Source organism: Hippichthys cyanospilos, chromosome 11 (assembly GCF_059441005.1).
Source record: "Hippichthys cyanospilos isolate Australia breed blue-spotted pipefish chromosome 11, RoL_Hcya_1.0, whole genome shotgun sequence".
NCBI classification, from domain to species: Eukaryota; Metazoa; Chordata; class Actinopteri; order Syngnathiformes; family Syngnathidae; genus Hippichthys; species Hippichthys cyanospilos.
The window spans coordinates 13735936-13748733 of record NC_142379.1 but is presented as its reverse complement, the minus strand read 5'-3'; the positions used below and the strand labels follow the sequence as shown (position 1 = coordinate 13748733).

General features: G+C 38.3%; 1 protein-coding gene across 5 annotated transcripts in view; it reads right to left on the bottom strand.

The window, feature by feature from the left end:
* numbl (NUMB like endocytic adaptor protein) overlaps positions 1-12798 on the bottom strand; it is a 50545-nt gene that overhangs the window by 10187 nt on the left and 27560 nt on the right. For all 5 annotated transcript variants that reach the window (XM_088427139.1, XM_088427143.1, XM_088427142.1 and 2 more), the window contains one exon: positions 2970-3120. In XM_088427139.1, the coding sequence (XP_088283265.1) occupies positions 2970-3120 (151 nt within the window). The remainder of the gene's footprint in view (positions 1-2969; positions 3121-12798) is intronic.

The following is a 12798-nucleotide window of genomic DNA, read 5'->3' as shown; positions in this document are numbered from 1 at the left end:
ATGCAGTTACAATGTCCATTGAGGAGAAGACAAAAGATGAAACAGAAATGATTCAAGCGTCTACTGAGCAATTCAGGTATTGGTATAGGTGCTATATTGTGTTGATGTTTGTAATGATGCTGGGACAGAAAAGTGGTCAATTACCGATCTGAGAGACTGACAGTAATCTATCTCCCTCCACCCAGAGAACAAAATGCGACAACAAAATCAAAGAGCTTCAACCTGATTTGGCCCAAAACTCAATAGAGATAGGGTCATGATTTTTATTTTCTTCCCCTTTGGAAATGGGGCTGAACGATAATGCAAAATAATCCAATTGTGATTTTTATCCCCTCAAAATTGTGACTGAATGCAACTATTTTTTTCAAGGTCCTTTTCAAGTATTTTTCCCCCCCAAAACTAATTTATTAATTCACTTTTATCACCGTAAAATATATCATATCAATTATATAAATGACAAGGGCTAGTTCTCTAATTTAAGTTCATATTTAACATAAAATACTTTGACATAGTCTTGCACCAAGACCAGGGCCACACATAGATATAGTACAGTGTTGTTTTTTTTTAAATAACCTCGCAAAACAAAAAAAGATCAAACATTTTGAGAGCACTCCTTTCCAATAGTCTTTATTTAGAGCAGGGGTGGCCAAGTTCGGTCCTCAAGAGCCACAATCCAGCCTGTTTTCATTGTGTCTCTTCAACTAACACACCTGATTCAAATGATTAGCTCATCAGCATGCTTTGCACAATCCTGATAACGACGCTGATTTGACTCAGGTGTGTTGGTTGAAGAGATACATTGAAAACAGTCTGGATTGTGGCTCTTGAGGACCGAACTTGGCCACCCCTGATTTAGAGCCATGACATCTCTGCCTGCTTGCCCCCAGCGGCTCCTCCCTCCTCCCCTCCTCCCCTTCTTGATGCCTTTGCAATTGGAAAATTGAGTTCTCACATTGCGATTATATTGTAATCGTAGTAATCATTATAATATAATATAATATAATATAATATAATATAATATAATATAATATAATATAATATAATATAATATAATATAATATAATATAATATAATATAATAATCATTGGTAATCCAAGTAATTGTTCAGCCAGGTTTTGGAGATATTCATTAGCATTCTCAGTTAATGTAGTATGTCATGGCAGTGCAAGCATTTAAAAAAAAAATCAAATCAAATCAAATATTCACAGCTAAAAACCCGAGCTTTTAATTTTTTACACATTTTAGATATGAATCTGATAACTCGCAAATGTTACTGTACTGATATTGCAAGCATAAACAAATGCTTACATTGATTGAAAGTGTATACACACACACTGATGTCTACCCAAACAACACACCTTAAGAGGTTGTTTTCTATTTAGGCCAAAGTAAATGATAATTTTTATGAATACAATGCTTCTTACTTTAAAGTGACTGCCAGATGTTGTCAACTTGGCTTCTGAATGGTTTTTATGCATATTATTGTGGGTATATCAAAAAATGAAGAACGCACTTTTGCGTGAGGCCATGGGAACAAGCAGCGGATGTGCATTTGAGTGCTATTTCACGTTTTTTGCAGCGGCATGTGAACAGGGATTGTTTCATTTTAGCATCTGTGTGAAAAACAAGAACTCCCATTTTTTACTAGATTGTTCTTTTGTAAATACAACCTACCATCTGGTTTCTCTATTCCAGACATCTTCATTGTGTGCCTCCTCTATTTGATACTGCATTATTCTCAGTTCATAACTCCTTGAGTCTCTTCCTCCCTTTTTTCCATCTTCCCATCTCACCAACAGTCATTTCCAACAGCCCCCTCAATCCATAACTCAATGAATGTCATTGTTTCTCCAGATCTCCCTTCTGAAGCAGAGCTTGCCAGGCAAAAGGGACCACTGCCTCTGTGTATGCTATAACTTACAAAAAAAATTAAAGGCCTGTGCTTTTTCTTAATGGCAAAATAATACAATCTCTATTTCCAGTGGTTAGTTCCACAAGGATATATCATAGAAGGTTCAACCCTCTGAACCTCTACAGAATTTGCTTTGGCTATGTATTAGCCGCCATGTGAGTCTTGTCATTGTGATGAATCTTACCATATGATGGTCAAGATGCCATGATCAAAAAAATCATCTTCAATATTCATACTACTCAATCATTTTTTGGTGGTTAATGGGGACCGAAAACACCTCGCAAAAAGTTAGATCTTCGAACTAGAACCCCCCGCAGTAATTTTCAAGCATGTGTATGTGGGTGGCAGAATTGTTTTAAATGTGAAAAGTATTTATACTTCACATATTTGAAACAAAGATTATTGCAGTACAATTTCATTAAATCTTTTAATTGTTAACCTTCTACCGTAACTGTACTGTTTCCATCCCTTGGCCGTAGTGGGCAACTCAGAGGGCCGGAGTTGCCCTTGAAGGAACGGCCCTCGGAGGTCAAACTAGGGGGGAGTCCGTTGCCAACCAAACATAATAACAAAGAAGCAGAGTTTACACTTGAAATTCCAATTTATTACAAAAGCACCTTAGGTAACATCTTTCCAACGCTTTCTTTCGTTTGAGTTCAAGCTCTCACTTGCGCATGTGAGCTTCATGGACAAGACTGGCTGGACTGTAAACTCTGCTTCAATGTCATTTTTACTAATTAATGTAATGGCCACCATTGCCACCGAGGTCCAACATAAGAATTCCTACACAATACAGTCAGAAAATATTCCAATTTATACATTAAAATCAACAGAAATGACCCAAAAAGAAAAAATGTCAAAATGAAAACAAAACGTTTCCAATGGTAATATAATATGGTCAGAACCTTAGTGGTTGAAAAGTAAAATGCTTTGTGGTATTTCACATCATATTCATCAGCGATAAATTGCAAAGAATTGCGATGATATGAAATGATAATTATAGGGAGGACTGTCAAAGGTAGAATGAAATAGAAAATTGAAGCTTGCAAAGGCGTACCCGTACAGAGAAGTTACATTTGCCCTTGCGTACAGCCTCCTCGTCTGCCTGCCATTGATGCGGTCTGCTAGCCTCGGGTACATAGGTGGGCTTCTTCCTCCTCAGGCTCTGACGAAGCTTGTTCATCTCCGGGGTCACGTACTCCCTGGTACTGTTGACACAAACACGGAAGAAAGTTTATTTTCTGGTTAAAACACACATTAAGTTAAATATTTGTTATTTTCATAAGGGAGAAAACTGAAAACAGTGCAAAAGAATTATTATTTTTTCAGATTAATGAAGTTATCTGGGTGAATGAAAGCGGCAAAGTGCAGGTTTTTTAAACGCACTATGCGTACCTATGAAGATTTTGGATCTTGACATTGCGGAGATGTGCTTGATAATGTGCCCAGTCTACGGAATGAACAGCAGAGCTAGTAAACATGTTCATCCTTCAGACTGTACACATCCTTAATTGACACAGACGCTAGTCTATAAATATTGTTGTGTCTGTGATGTCTACGGTAATTAAAGCGTTCAACATCTCTGCTGTTAATTTTCCAGCACAATGAAACATGACACCGTCTAAATTTAAGCTGCTTTAAAATGGATAATTACTGTTTCTATTCCCCCACAGTCACATTTGCCATCGGCGAGGGTCTGGGGAGCATCGGAAACATTTGAGAGCCACTTGCCTAAACCTGAAATTCAGTATAACTGTTCTTTGTGGTATCATATTCACAGTATTTATGCAAATTGTTTTCATTTCTATAACACATCTATGAGTCTTTACAGTGCATAAGATCGTCACGTCACATAGTAGGCTGAAGTTGGCTGACAAAACCTTTCCATGATGAAAAGTTGATCAATTTGTGTTCGGGTCCAAAAGAAGCCAAACATTCCATCCATCTGTCAATCCATTCATCTTACAGGCGCAAACCACAACATTTTCTTACCGAAAAGTTGTCCCAGAAACCGGCATGCTAGCTACAACAGGGTGTGAAATTGCACATCCTCGACACTGAATGCATATAATGTCCATATAGTAAGCGTCAAATCTCCAGACTGAAGAGAAGAGAATGCTTCCCCGGCTCCACACGTGGGACAGGGTGCACATTCAAATATATACGCACACTCAGACACATCACTTCTAATAATCACTGCTGCAGCAGTGACTGATAGTAACTGGCGCGCAGGAAACGTGCGTAAAATTACACCCGCTCTCACCCCACAGGCGTGTGTGTAATGTGGCTTACTGATATGCAACGGCTGCAAAACAGCTTGAGTGGCATTACTCATTCCTGGCATGTGAGGCAAGCGCTGGGTGCCAGGAATGGACACAAACAGACATGCACACCCTCAATGTGCACACATGCCGTAGCTTGTGCCAATCATTTCTGGGAACCATACCAAGTACCCGCGTGTGTTAAAGTAGGGTGAAACACATAGGAGGCGCTAGCTGGGAAGATCCCACAAACGTTCACCCAAAATGTGGCAGAAGATGAGACGTGGCGTACTGATTACAACAGCATCTACGCTATCCTGGGAGATGTATACAACGTTTTAAAAAGCTACACTAAAAGGCAAGAGGTTGACAAATGCAAGATGAAACGTGACTTTCTTCATTTCAACATTGGAGTTTTTTTATGACGATGTTAGGAAGACTTCTGCTGAGAATTATAAGATAATGTATTTAAGAGAAATAAACAAAGAAATCTCATGTAGTAAAAGGACAACAACAGAATATCAGGTGATTCAGTAAACACGTAAGGCAACAAAGAAAACAGGCCGATTTGGGGCGTTTGGGATAGATATCTTATATTTAAATTCCAAAGTTGGGCATTTTATCAACACTGACTGTTAGTCATGTATATTATCAATACCATTAATCCTTTATATTTATTTATTTTGGTTTCTAATTGGTCCCTCATCCAATGCCTTCATAGTGAATGTACATGGGACACACATGTGACCCCCATGCGATAAGCAACAATCATTTGTATTTTCAGTATTGTTTAATACAATATATTTTTGAGTACCTTTTATTGATTTTTACATATTTTAAACTCTTGTTACAGGTTTACCTCTGTGTAGTTTAATTACAATTTGCATGTTGTTTTGTTTTCTTTTTTTCATGCTAATTGTAGAACTTTAAAAATGATGATTAAGAACTAAACAAGAAAATTCAATTGGAAAAAAACTCTATTACAGGACAAATGATTTAAAATACCAGAATATTTTATGAACCTAAAAGTACTTGCAGATGCTGGCATCAGTATATACTTTGTATGGAGTGATATCAAAATCTCAATGTCGCATAGTTCTAGGAGTCTGCCCATCACTAACATATATCCAGAGTTGGGCAATATTGTAAATTCTGTTCAAGTCAATGCTCTCAACAAAACCGCAATTACAGAAATTTTAACTTTGTGTTTGTATTACCAGCATATTTTGGGCAACACGTTTTGGGCAAACCAGAATGTTAGTTGAGATGTCACAATCCAAGCATCACGTTGCAAAATGGATAACAATGCTGTAGCAAACAACATTTAGGAAATACTAGGTGGAGACCCATGGAGGCGGAGACATTTCTGAGTACGCAACTTGTAAACGCTTTCCATAGTTGTGACCTCACCCTGTCAACAAGAACCATATGTGCGACATTTCAAACAGCAAAAACACGTACATTGAAGCATCAATAAATAAAAAGGTCCAAACGGGGACTGTTGAAGTCATAATGCCATCAACACCTCGAAGTAGACTACACAAACCTGTGGCTTGATGATGAAGAAAACATCAATTTCCCAAACATCTGCAACACATTAGTTCACACTACTGGCACAGTGATGTGGTATTTTGTGGAATCTGAAGTCTCTTCACCCAAGCCCCACAATTTGTACTTTAACCACCCGCCGTTCAAAAATCAACAAAAACGATCACTAGATATGTACAGGTATGTATACTGTATATGGTAAAAATGGAATATATTTTCTTGAGAGTGTATATGTGTGTATGTTTCTTTTTGTATAATCTGTGCTAAAACAGCATGACCTCATGTATTCCCAGCTGTTTAGTGATCACCAGATTGGAATCTGATTGATATCATTGGCTAAATCCCTTCTCTTTCTTCCAAACACATAATATACCCATACTGTATGCACACTACAGCACATATTTCTTCATAATCTTATTTTCCTCCATAAAGAGGCTTTCTGTTCAGGAGCAGCCCCCAAATTTTGGCAAAGTAGGACAAGCTTCTCTCTCAAACTTCTTCGAAACACATGATAGTGAAACTCGTCACATAGGAAATGAAAGAAGATTGATTGAGATGTGTGTGCATGTAGAGGTCAGAATAAAACCATACCAGCAGGATATGTAAAAGCCCAAATCTTTCTGACAATTGCTTTCCGATGTGATCTTTTCGACTGTCAACCGAATTTACAGCAAAGCTGGAGTGTTGTATAAAATACAAAAAAACCAAAAAACAAAAACAGAACGTCTCTTTTGCTACGTACCCCTGCCAGTATCTAAGCAATGTCTTTTTAAGGAACCTCCCTGGCCATTTCAACAAGACAGCGCCAGGCTACATTTTGCATGTTACACAACCACGACTTCATTGTAAAAGAGTGTGAGTATTAGAGTGGCCTGCCAGCAGTCCGGACGTCAGTTCCAATAAAAATGTGTGACACATTGTGAAGCACAAAAGATGAACACAAACCTCAGACTGTTGAGCACAACTGTAGTTGTACTTCAAGCAAGAACAGGAAAGAATTCTTTTTACAAAGCTTCGACAATTAAAGTCCTCTGTTCCCAAATACGTGTTGTGTTATTAAATGTGATAGCGATAAAATTGAAAAATAAAAGTACCTGTCCCAGCTATTTGGTATGTTACAGGCATCTAATTGAAAAGTTAATATTTGAAAGGAAACAAAGTTAGTCAGTTTTAACATCAAACATCTTGTCCTTTTCAATTGAGTATACCTGTACTACAAGGAATAGGGTTGGCCCCATCTAATCCACAATGACTGCCAATTTCATCTATACAGTATGTGGAAATGTACAGGTTCATAGAAACTTTAAAACAAAACAATGAAGGCCTCCAATAATGGTCCCAAATTTAATGTGCAACTCCTGCATTCCAAAAATGGGCATGGCACATAAACTTTGAGGGGTTGGAACTTTAAAACAGTATGAGCTAGAGGGCTCAATCTTGAGGAAAAAATAAAAATCAGGCAAATTGAAGGTGTGGATGTTGCGTTTTTAGACATGGAAAGACATGGTGTCTGCATTGACTACAATTACCCTCACACCTATTCCCATGAAAGAACGCAAACTCGACAACAAACTGAAGCAATGATAAATGCATTCCAGATGAAGCAATAATAAATGCATTCCTTCCAGACACTAAAAAAAGAGAGCCACAACGAATTCCAAACAAATCAAAAGCATAAACGCTGAACATATACTGTAAGTAAGCAAAATACAAAAATAAAGCTTGTAAAAAGTTTGCAAAAATAAAATAACCACTTGCCCTCACAAGGGTCGTGGGCTCGCTGGTGCCTATCCAAACTGTCTCTGGCCAGTAGGTGGGATACACCCTGAACTGGTTGCCAGTCAATAGTTTGTAAATCAATCAAAGAAAAATGAATGCTTATTAGAATTTGACTCTTGTAACATGAGCGTTTTGCATGAGCCTCTGCAGCAAAACACAAGCAAGCAAACCACAAAGTAATGCAGTATTTTGCCCATAAATATATATGTTAGGGTTATCCTAACAAATATCATAAGTAAGCCTTAGTATGAATTTCTCCAACTAGTAAAAAGTGTTTCAAAGGCAGTGAACAGACCTTAAGCAAAAACAGGCACATCTTTCACTCATTTTCAAACACACATGCGCACACAAGCACACACATACAGTTGACCCAGTTTCTGTGGCCTGCAGACTTCGACTGACACTGAGTAACCCGGATAAGGACACTGCAATTCATGCAAAGTCCCTGGCCCTCTATCTACCAAGCTCCCTCTGTCTATCCCTCTCTCTCACCCCAAAAAAAAAAAAACACATTTTTTGACAGCAGGTGAAAAAAAAAAATGGGATGATGTTGAGCTAAACGAGGCTATTTGTGTTTAAACTGAAGTTTGATCCAGGACAGGATAGCCTTATTCATTGAGTGAGTGAGTGAGTGAGTGAGTGAGTGAGTGAGTGAGTGAGTGAGTGAGTGAGCGAGCGAGCGAGCGAGCGAGTGAGTGAGGAGAAAGCGAGAGCGATAGAGACAGGCTATATGTTGCTCATAGATCAGCATAGCTTACAGGAAATCTTCTAAAGGTTCTATAATGGCAAGACCAACTGAAAGATGTATTGCAGGAATACCGTATCACCATAGCTATCAGTCAACACATGGTTAAAAGATGCCAAAAAAATGCCACACCAAAGAGAACAAACTACACACAAATTCATTTTCGGTCTGATTTCATCATCTTTAGCTTGAAAGCCTCAATCTTGATATACTGTATGTAGAAACTCAATTTGAAGCATGCATCGAAAAAAATACAGTAAAGTAACCGATTCTTGTTGGCTCAGTGTCAAAATCCTTTAATATAGTTTCAAAGTAGGACAAGAGGCCTAAAAACATCAGCACAATGCAAAATGCTCTCTGTAATCATCAGTCTATGAAAGAGCCAGACAGTGTCACAGAACATTTCCAGGTCAATATAATCGCTGGCTGCACAGTCCCACAAATCACTCAGTCACAATCCCCAATTGCTCTCTAGCAAGAACACAATGAGATCAGGAGAGTGAATTACAGTAGGTGTGTGCGCGCGTTTGTGCTGCTGACTGATGTAAACTGACAGCTGAAGCAGAGCCATGTGCCCAACCATCAGCCTGGCACCCACTGTGACTGCTGTCTCTGTCATTCTCCATCTCTCTCTCTCTCTCTCTCTCTCTCTCTCTCTCTCTCTCTCTCTCTCTCTCTCTCTCTCTCTCTCTCTGTCTCGCTTACACTCTCCCAGTCAAACACACACAAGCATTGTGTCCTTCCTCGCTGCCCTCACTATCATGTTTCACAGGAGTTGTTGGGTGTGGTAAGGCATTAAAGAAATCTCACCTAAGTCTATTAGCAGGTGGTCCTCTTGCATAATGGGCTTTAAATCTTGCCTCAGCGAGTAAAGCTGCAGTGCAGTTCGGGATTGTGGAGTCTGAGTGTCATCACAATACACTTGGTTGTGTATCATAGCAACCAACCACATTTTTTAAACCAATAGAGAGAGGGGTTTGGGTTATTATAACATCACGGACGGTCTTTATTGATCAAAACTAGCAGGGTTTTTTTTAAAATTGTTTTTCATTTAAGTATCAAGTAAACATAGAATTTTTAAAAAAGTAAAGCGGTTAAAATAAACAATACAAGGAGGAAATAAAGCAGGCACTACAATTAGGGTGAAGTAAAATCAATATTCCGGTTTGATCCATTTGACACCTTGTAACACAATCACACTGACTCTGTACATAGTCAAGGCAAAAGCAAGAGTAGAACTTGCACAGAATTGCTGGCGATGCTGGAATAGTCATATCAGCATAAAAATAGCCTACCTACCAACTGGCTAGGCAAGATAAATCTAAGCATTTTGTACATTTTAACGCTATTTCATTCTCACATGTATAAAAGAGAAGCATAAAACCTTTTTGAATATGAACACCCAATCAGTCACCTCTTTAATCGAACCTTGGCTTTAATACTAACACACACACACACAAACGTGCACACACACACACACAGGACATAAAACAAGCTTCTCTCGATCCAATTCAAGCAGAGGGCAGTAGTGCTGTCTCTGATCACCTGAAATCTTGCGGCTGGAAAAAACATGTCAGCTAACTCCAATCTAACAACATAAACAGTGAGTTACGATTCAACAACTGAGTATTGGTAAGGTACTGATTGGAAAAAGTAAAGAAAACGCTGTACATATTCTATTACATGAGTTATTTATTAGAATTGCAGCGAATTCTGTGGTAAGTATGGCAATCATAAAAAGTAGACTAAACCTGTCATTGTTAAGGTATATATAAACATTATAACATTTCATACAGAAAAATTTGTTTCATTCTAAACTCATGTTAAAACGGTTTTAACTGATGTTAAAACACTGAACAAGAATTAATCCAGAGCCATCGAATGCAGTTCTAATTCATTTTCATCGATCCTTTACAACGTGTAATGATACAGTGAGTTTGGCTGCCACAAGGTGTTGAAGAAACACATTTACTTTATTATACTTTAGCTCTTGAAACTGCATTGTATTTGATCTTCTCTAAAAATAAGACTTTTCTGAGAAAAAAAAAGTGTTAGACGATTGAAGAGGTTTACAGTCTTAAATTTGCACAAATGAGTTCCCTTAACAACTTGGGTGCATATTATGGAATACTATTATTTTATATATTCTACATAACCTTGTCCTTCTTCAGGCTTAACACTCTGCTTTGCAATGCCCCTCCTGCCATTGTTTATTTTCCACCCACTTGAGTAGAGCCTGGGAGCGTGTTTTTGCTGTTAATTAATCTCACTCTAGTTTGACATGTTTTTATTTCTACACATAAAATTGATGGAAACGTCTTACATATTTCCTACGTGTTTTTGTGTTTTTGGTGTGGTCCTCTAATGAAATACATACAGCATATTAATGTGCAGAAACAATTAAAAATCATCAGCTTGCTCTTGGTACAGGAGTAAGAGTGTACAGATTAAAACAGCCCAATGTGTTTGCATATTCATGTGGTACATGTGTCTGCATCCCAGATAATGTCTGTACTATTGTCTATGTGCAAGCATGTGTTGTAAAAGTGACAGAAATGGGTGTGGTAGGGACGCTAATCCAAAGACATTGTCCAGCCAAGCATGAAGGAGAGCAGCGGGTCAATATCCTATCCTATCATACTGTCATGCTGTGCTACAACTTTGTATTGTGTTTCCTATCAGTGTAGACCACGGGTCAGCCTGCAATTCCTTCCAGACCTCTTACATATATATATATATATATATATATAAAAAAACAACAACAACAACAAACTCAGGTTTAGTTGAACTTCTCAATGTCATGGTGCCACAAAATGCGGGAATAAAAACAAAATCTACTTGAATATCTCAATATCAACAAAGTTTCAAAATTGATAAAACAATGATTCCAATGCAAAGCAAAGCTTATTTTGTTGGAGGTCACTGTACACACACGTTGTGTGATGCAAAACAGAGAGAAAAGTCAATGTTCTGTTTTGCTTCGCTCCTGATGCATTTATGCTAAACAGCCTGTGCAGTCAATCTTTGCAGTTAGAGTTTGCTGGAGTGCCTCAGATTACTGTTGTGTGTAAATGCCAAAGCGGAGGTTTATGTTTAGTGATTATTGTATACCACTCCGTTGTTTACTCATGTGTGACATCAGATCAATCAGTGCTTACGTTCAGGCCAATATGCTATCTTAGTGTTTCTCTTGACTGAGTCAAGGCACTCATGTTGTATTCCAATTACCTCACAGCACACGTCCAAATTAGTGTCACAAAGAGTATGAACACTAAAATGGATATAAATGATCTCAACTTCATTTATACACAAACTGACAGACTAAGTGAAATCTATCCATCCATCCATTTTGCTAATCGCATGTCCTCACAAGAGTGGCTAGCATGCAGGTGCCTATCCCAGGTGTCTTTGGGCAGCAGGAGTGGTACAACCTGAACCAGTTGCCAGCCAATTGAATTGCACATATTGCCAAACAACCATTCACACTCACAACCCCTAAGGGCAATTTGGAGTGTCCAATAAAAAGACCACGCATGTTTTTGGGATCGTAGGAGGAAACCGGAGAACCCGAAAAAAAATCTATGCAGGCACTGGAAGATCATGCAAAATGCACACAGGAACAACAAAACTGTGAGAAGGATGTGCTAATCTCTTCTACTCAATCAATCTGCCGCCTGTGTAAAATCTCGTCTTTTTAAATTTAACACAAAAGCTAAGAAGTCACAGGAAGCATGACTCATCCCGTTGTTTTAATGACAATGACAATCACAGTTGAGGTCGGCCTGTTATTGCTATATCGCACCAACAAAGCTGCAAGCTTTAACACTCAGCTTCAACAAAGGATGGGACTGAAAGACACTGGAAAAGTGTCATGAAAAACTCATTGAAGTCAAAAAAATGTGTGGGTATTTGATATTCAAGGACGTTATTGAAGTGATGCAATGTTGTAACAGCCAAGATGTCTCTGATGTTATTGTCCTGGTGCAGAAAAAATGCCTAGCTGTGTACACACATATCACTCGCATTATCTCTTTCCATCCATCAAATATACCGCAGCTTTTATACTGTCTTGCTGAAGGTGCATCTGACATCCAGAATTTAGAAAAGCATCTTTTCAGAAACCAAAGCTCCACGTGCACCCAGCTCGGAAAAGCCTCACAGCATCGGTTGCTACTAGTTAGTTTTAATCCTCACGATTGTTTTGTTCCCATCACATCATGTCTCTCACCGCATCAAAGACACACCGTCGTTAAAAAAACAAATGAAAAAATCATATTCAATCATTAATAAAGGCCGCATAGAACCTGCTCGTCAATCACGCTGACATTGTGCATGTCTCTGGCGTTAATGCTAGCCGCTAATGTGGTGCATTCAAACGCAGTTGAACATTTCACAGTCAGTCAAATGTCAATAGTCAAACGTTAATAAATGCAGATATCTCAATAGTGTTTTTTTTAATCAATATATAAAAGATAACATAATATCAAGAAGAATAATTGGAGTGAACTTACTTTGATATACAGCATGAGTTCATTACAATGACTGGTCCATCA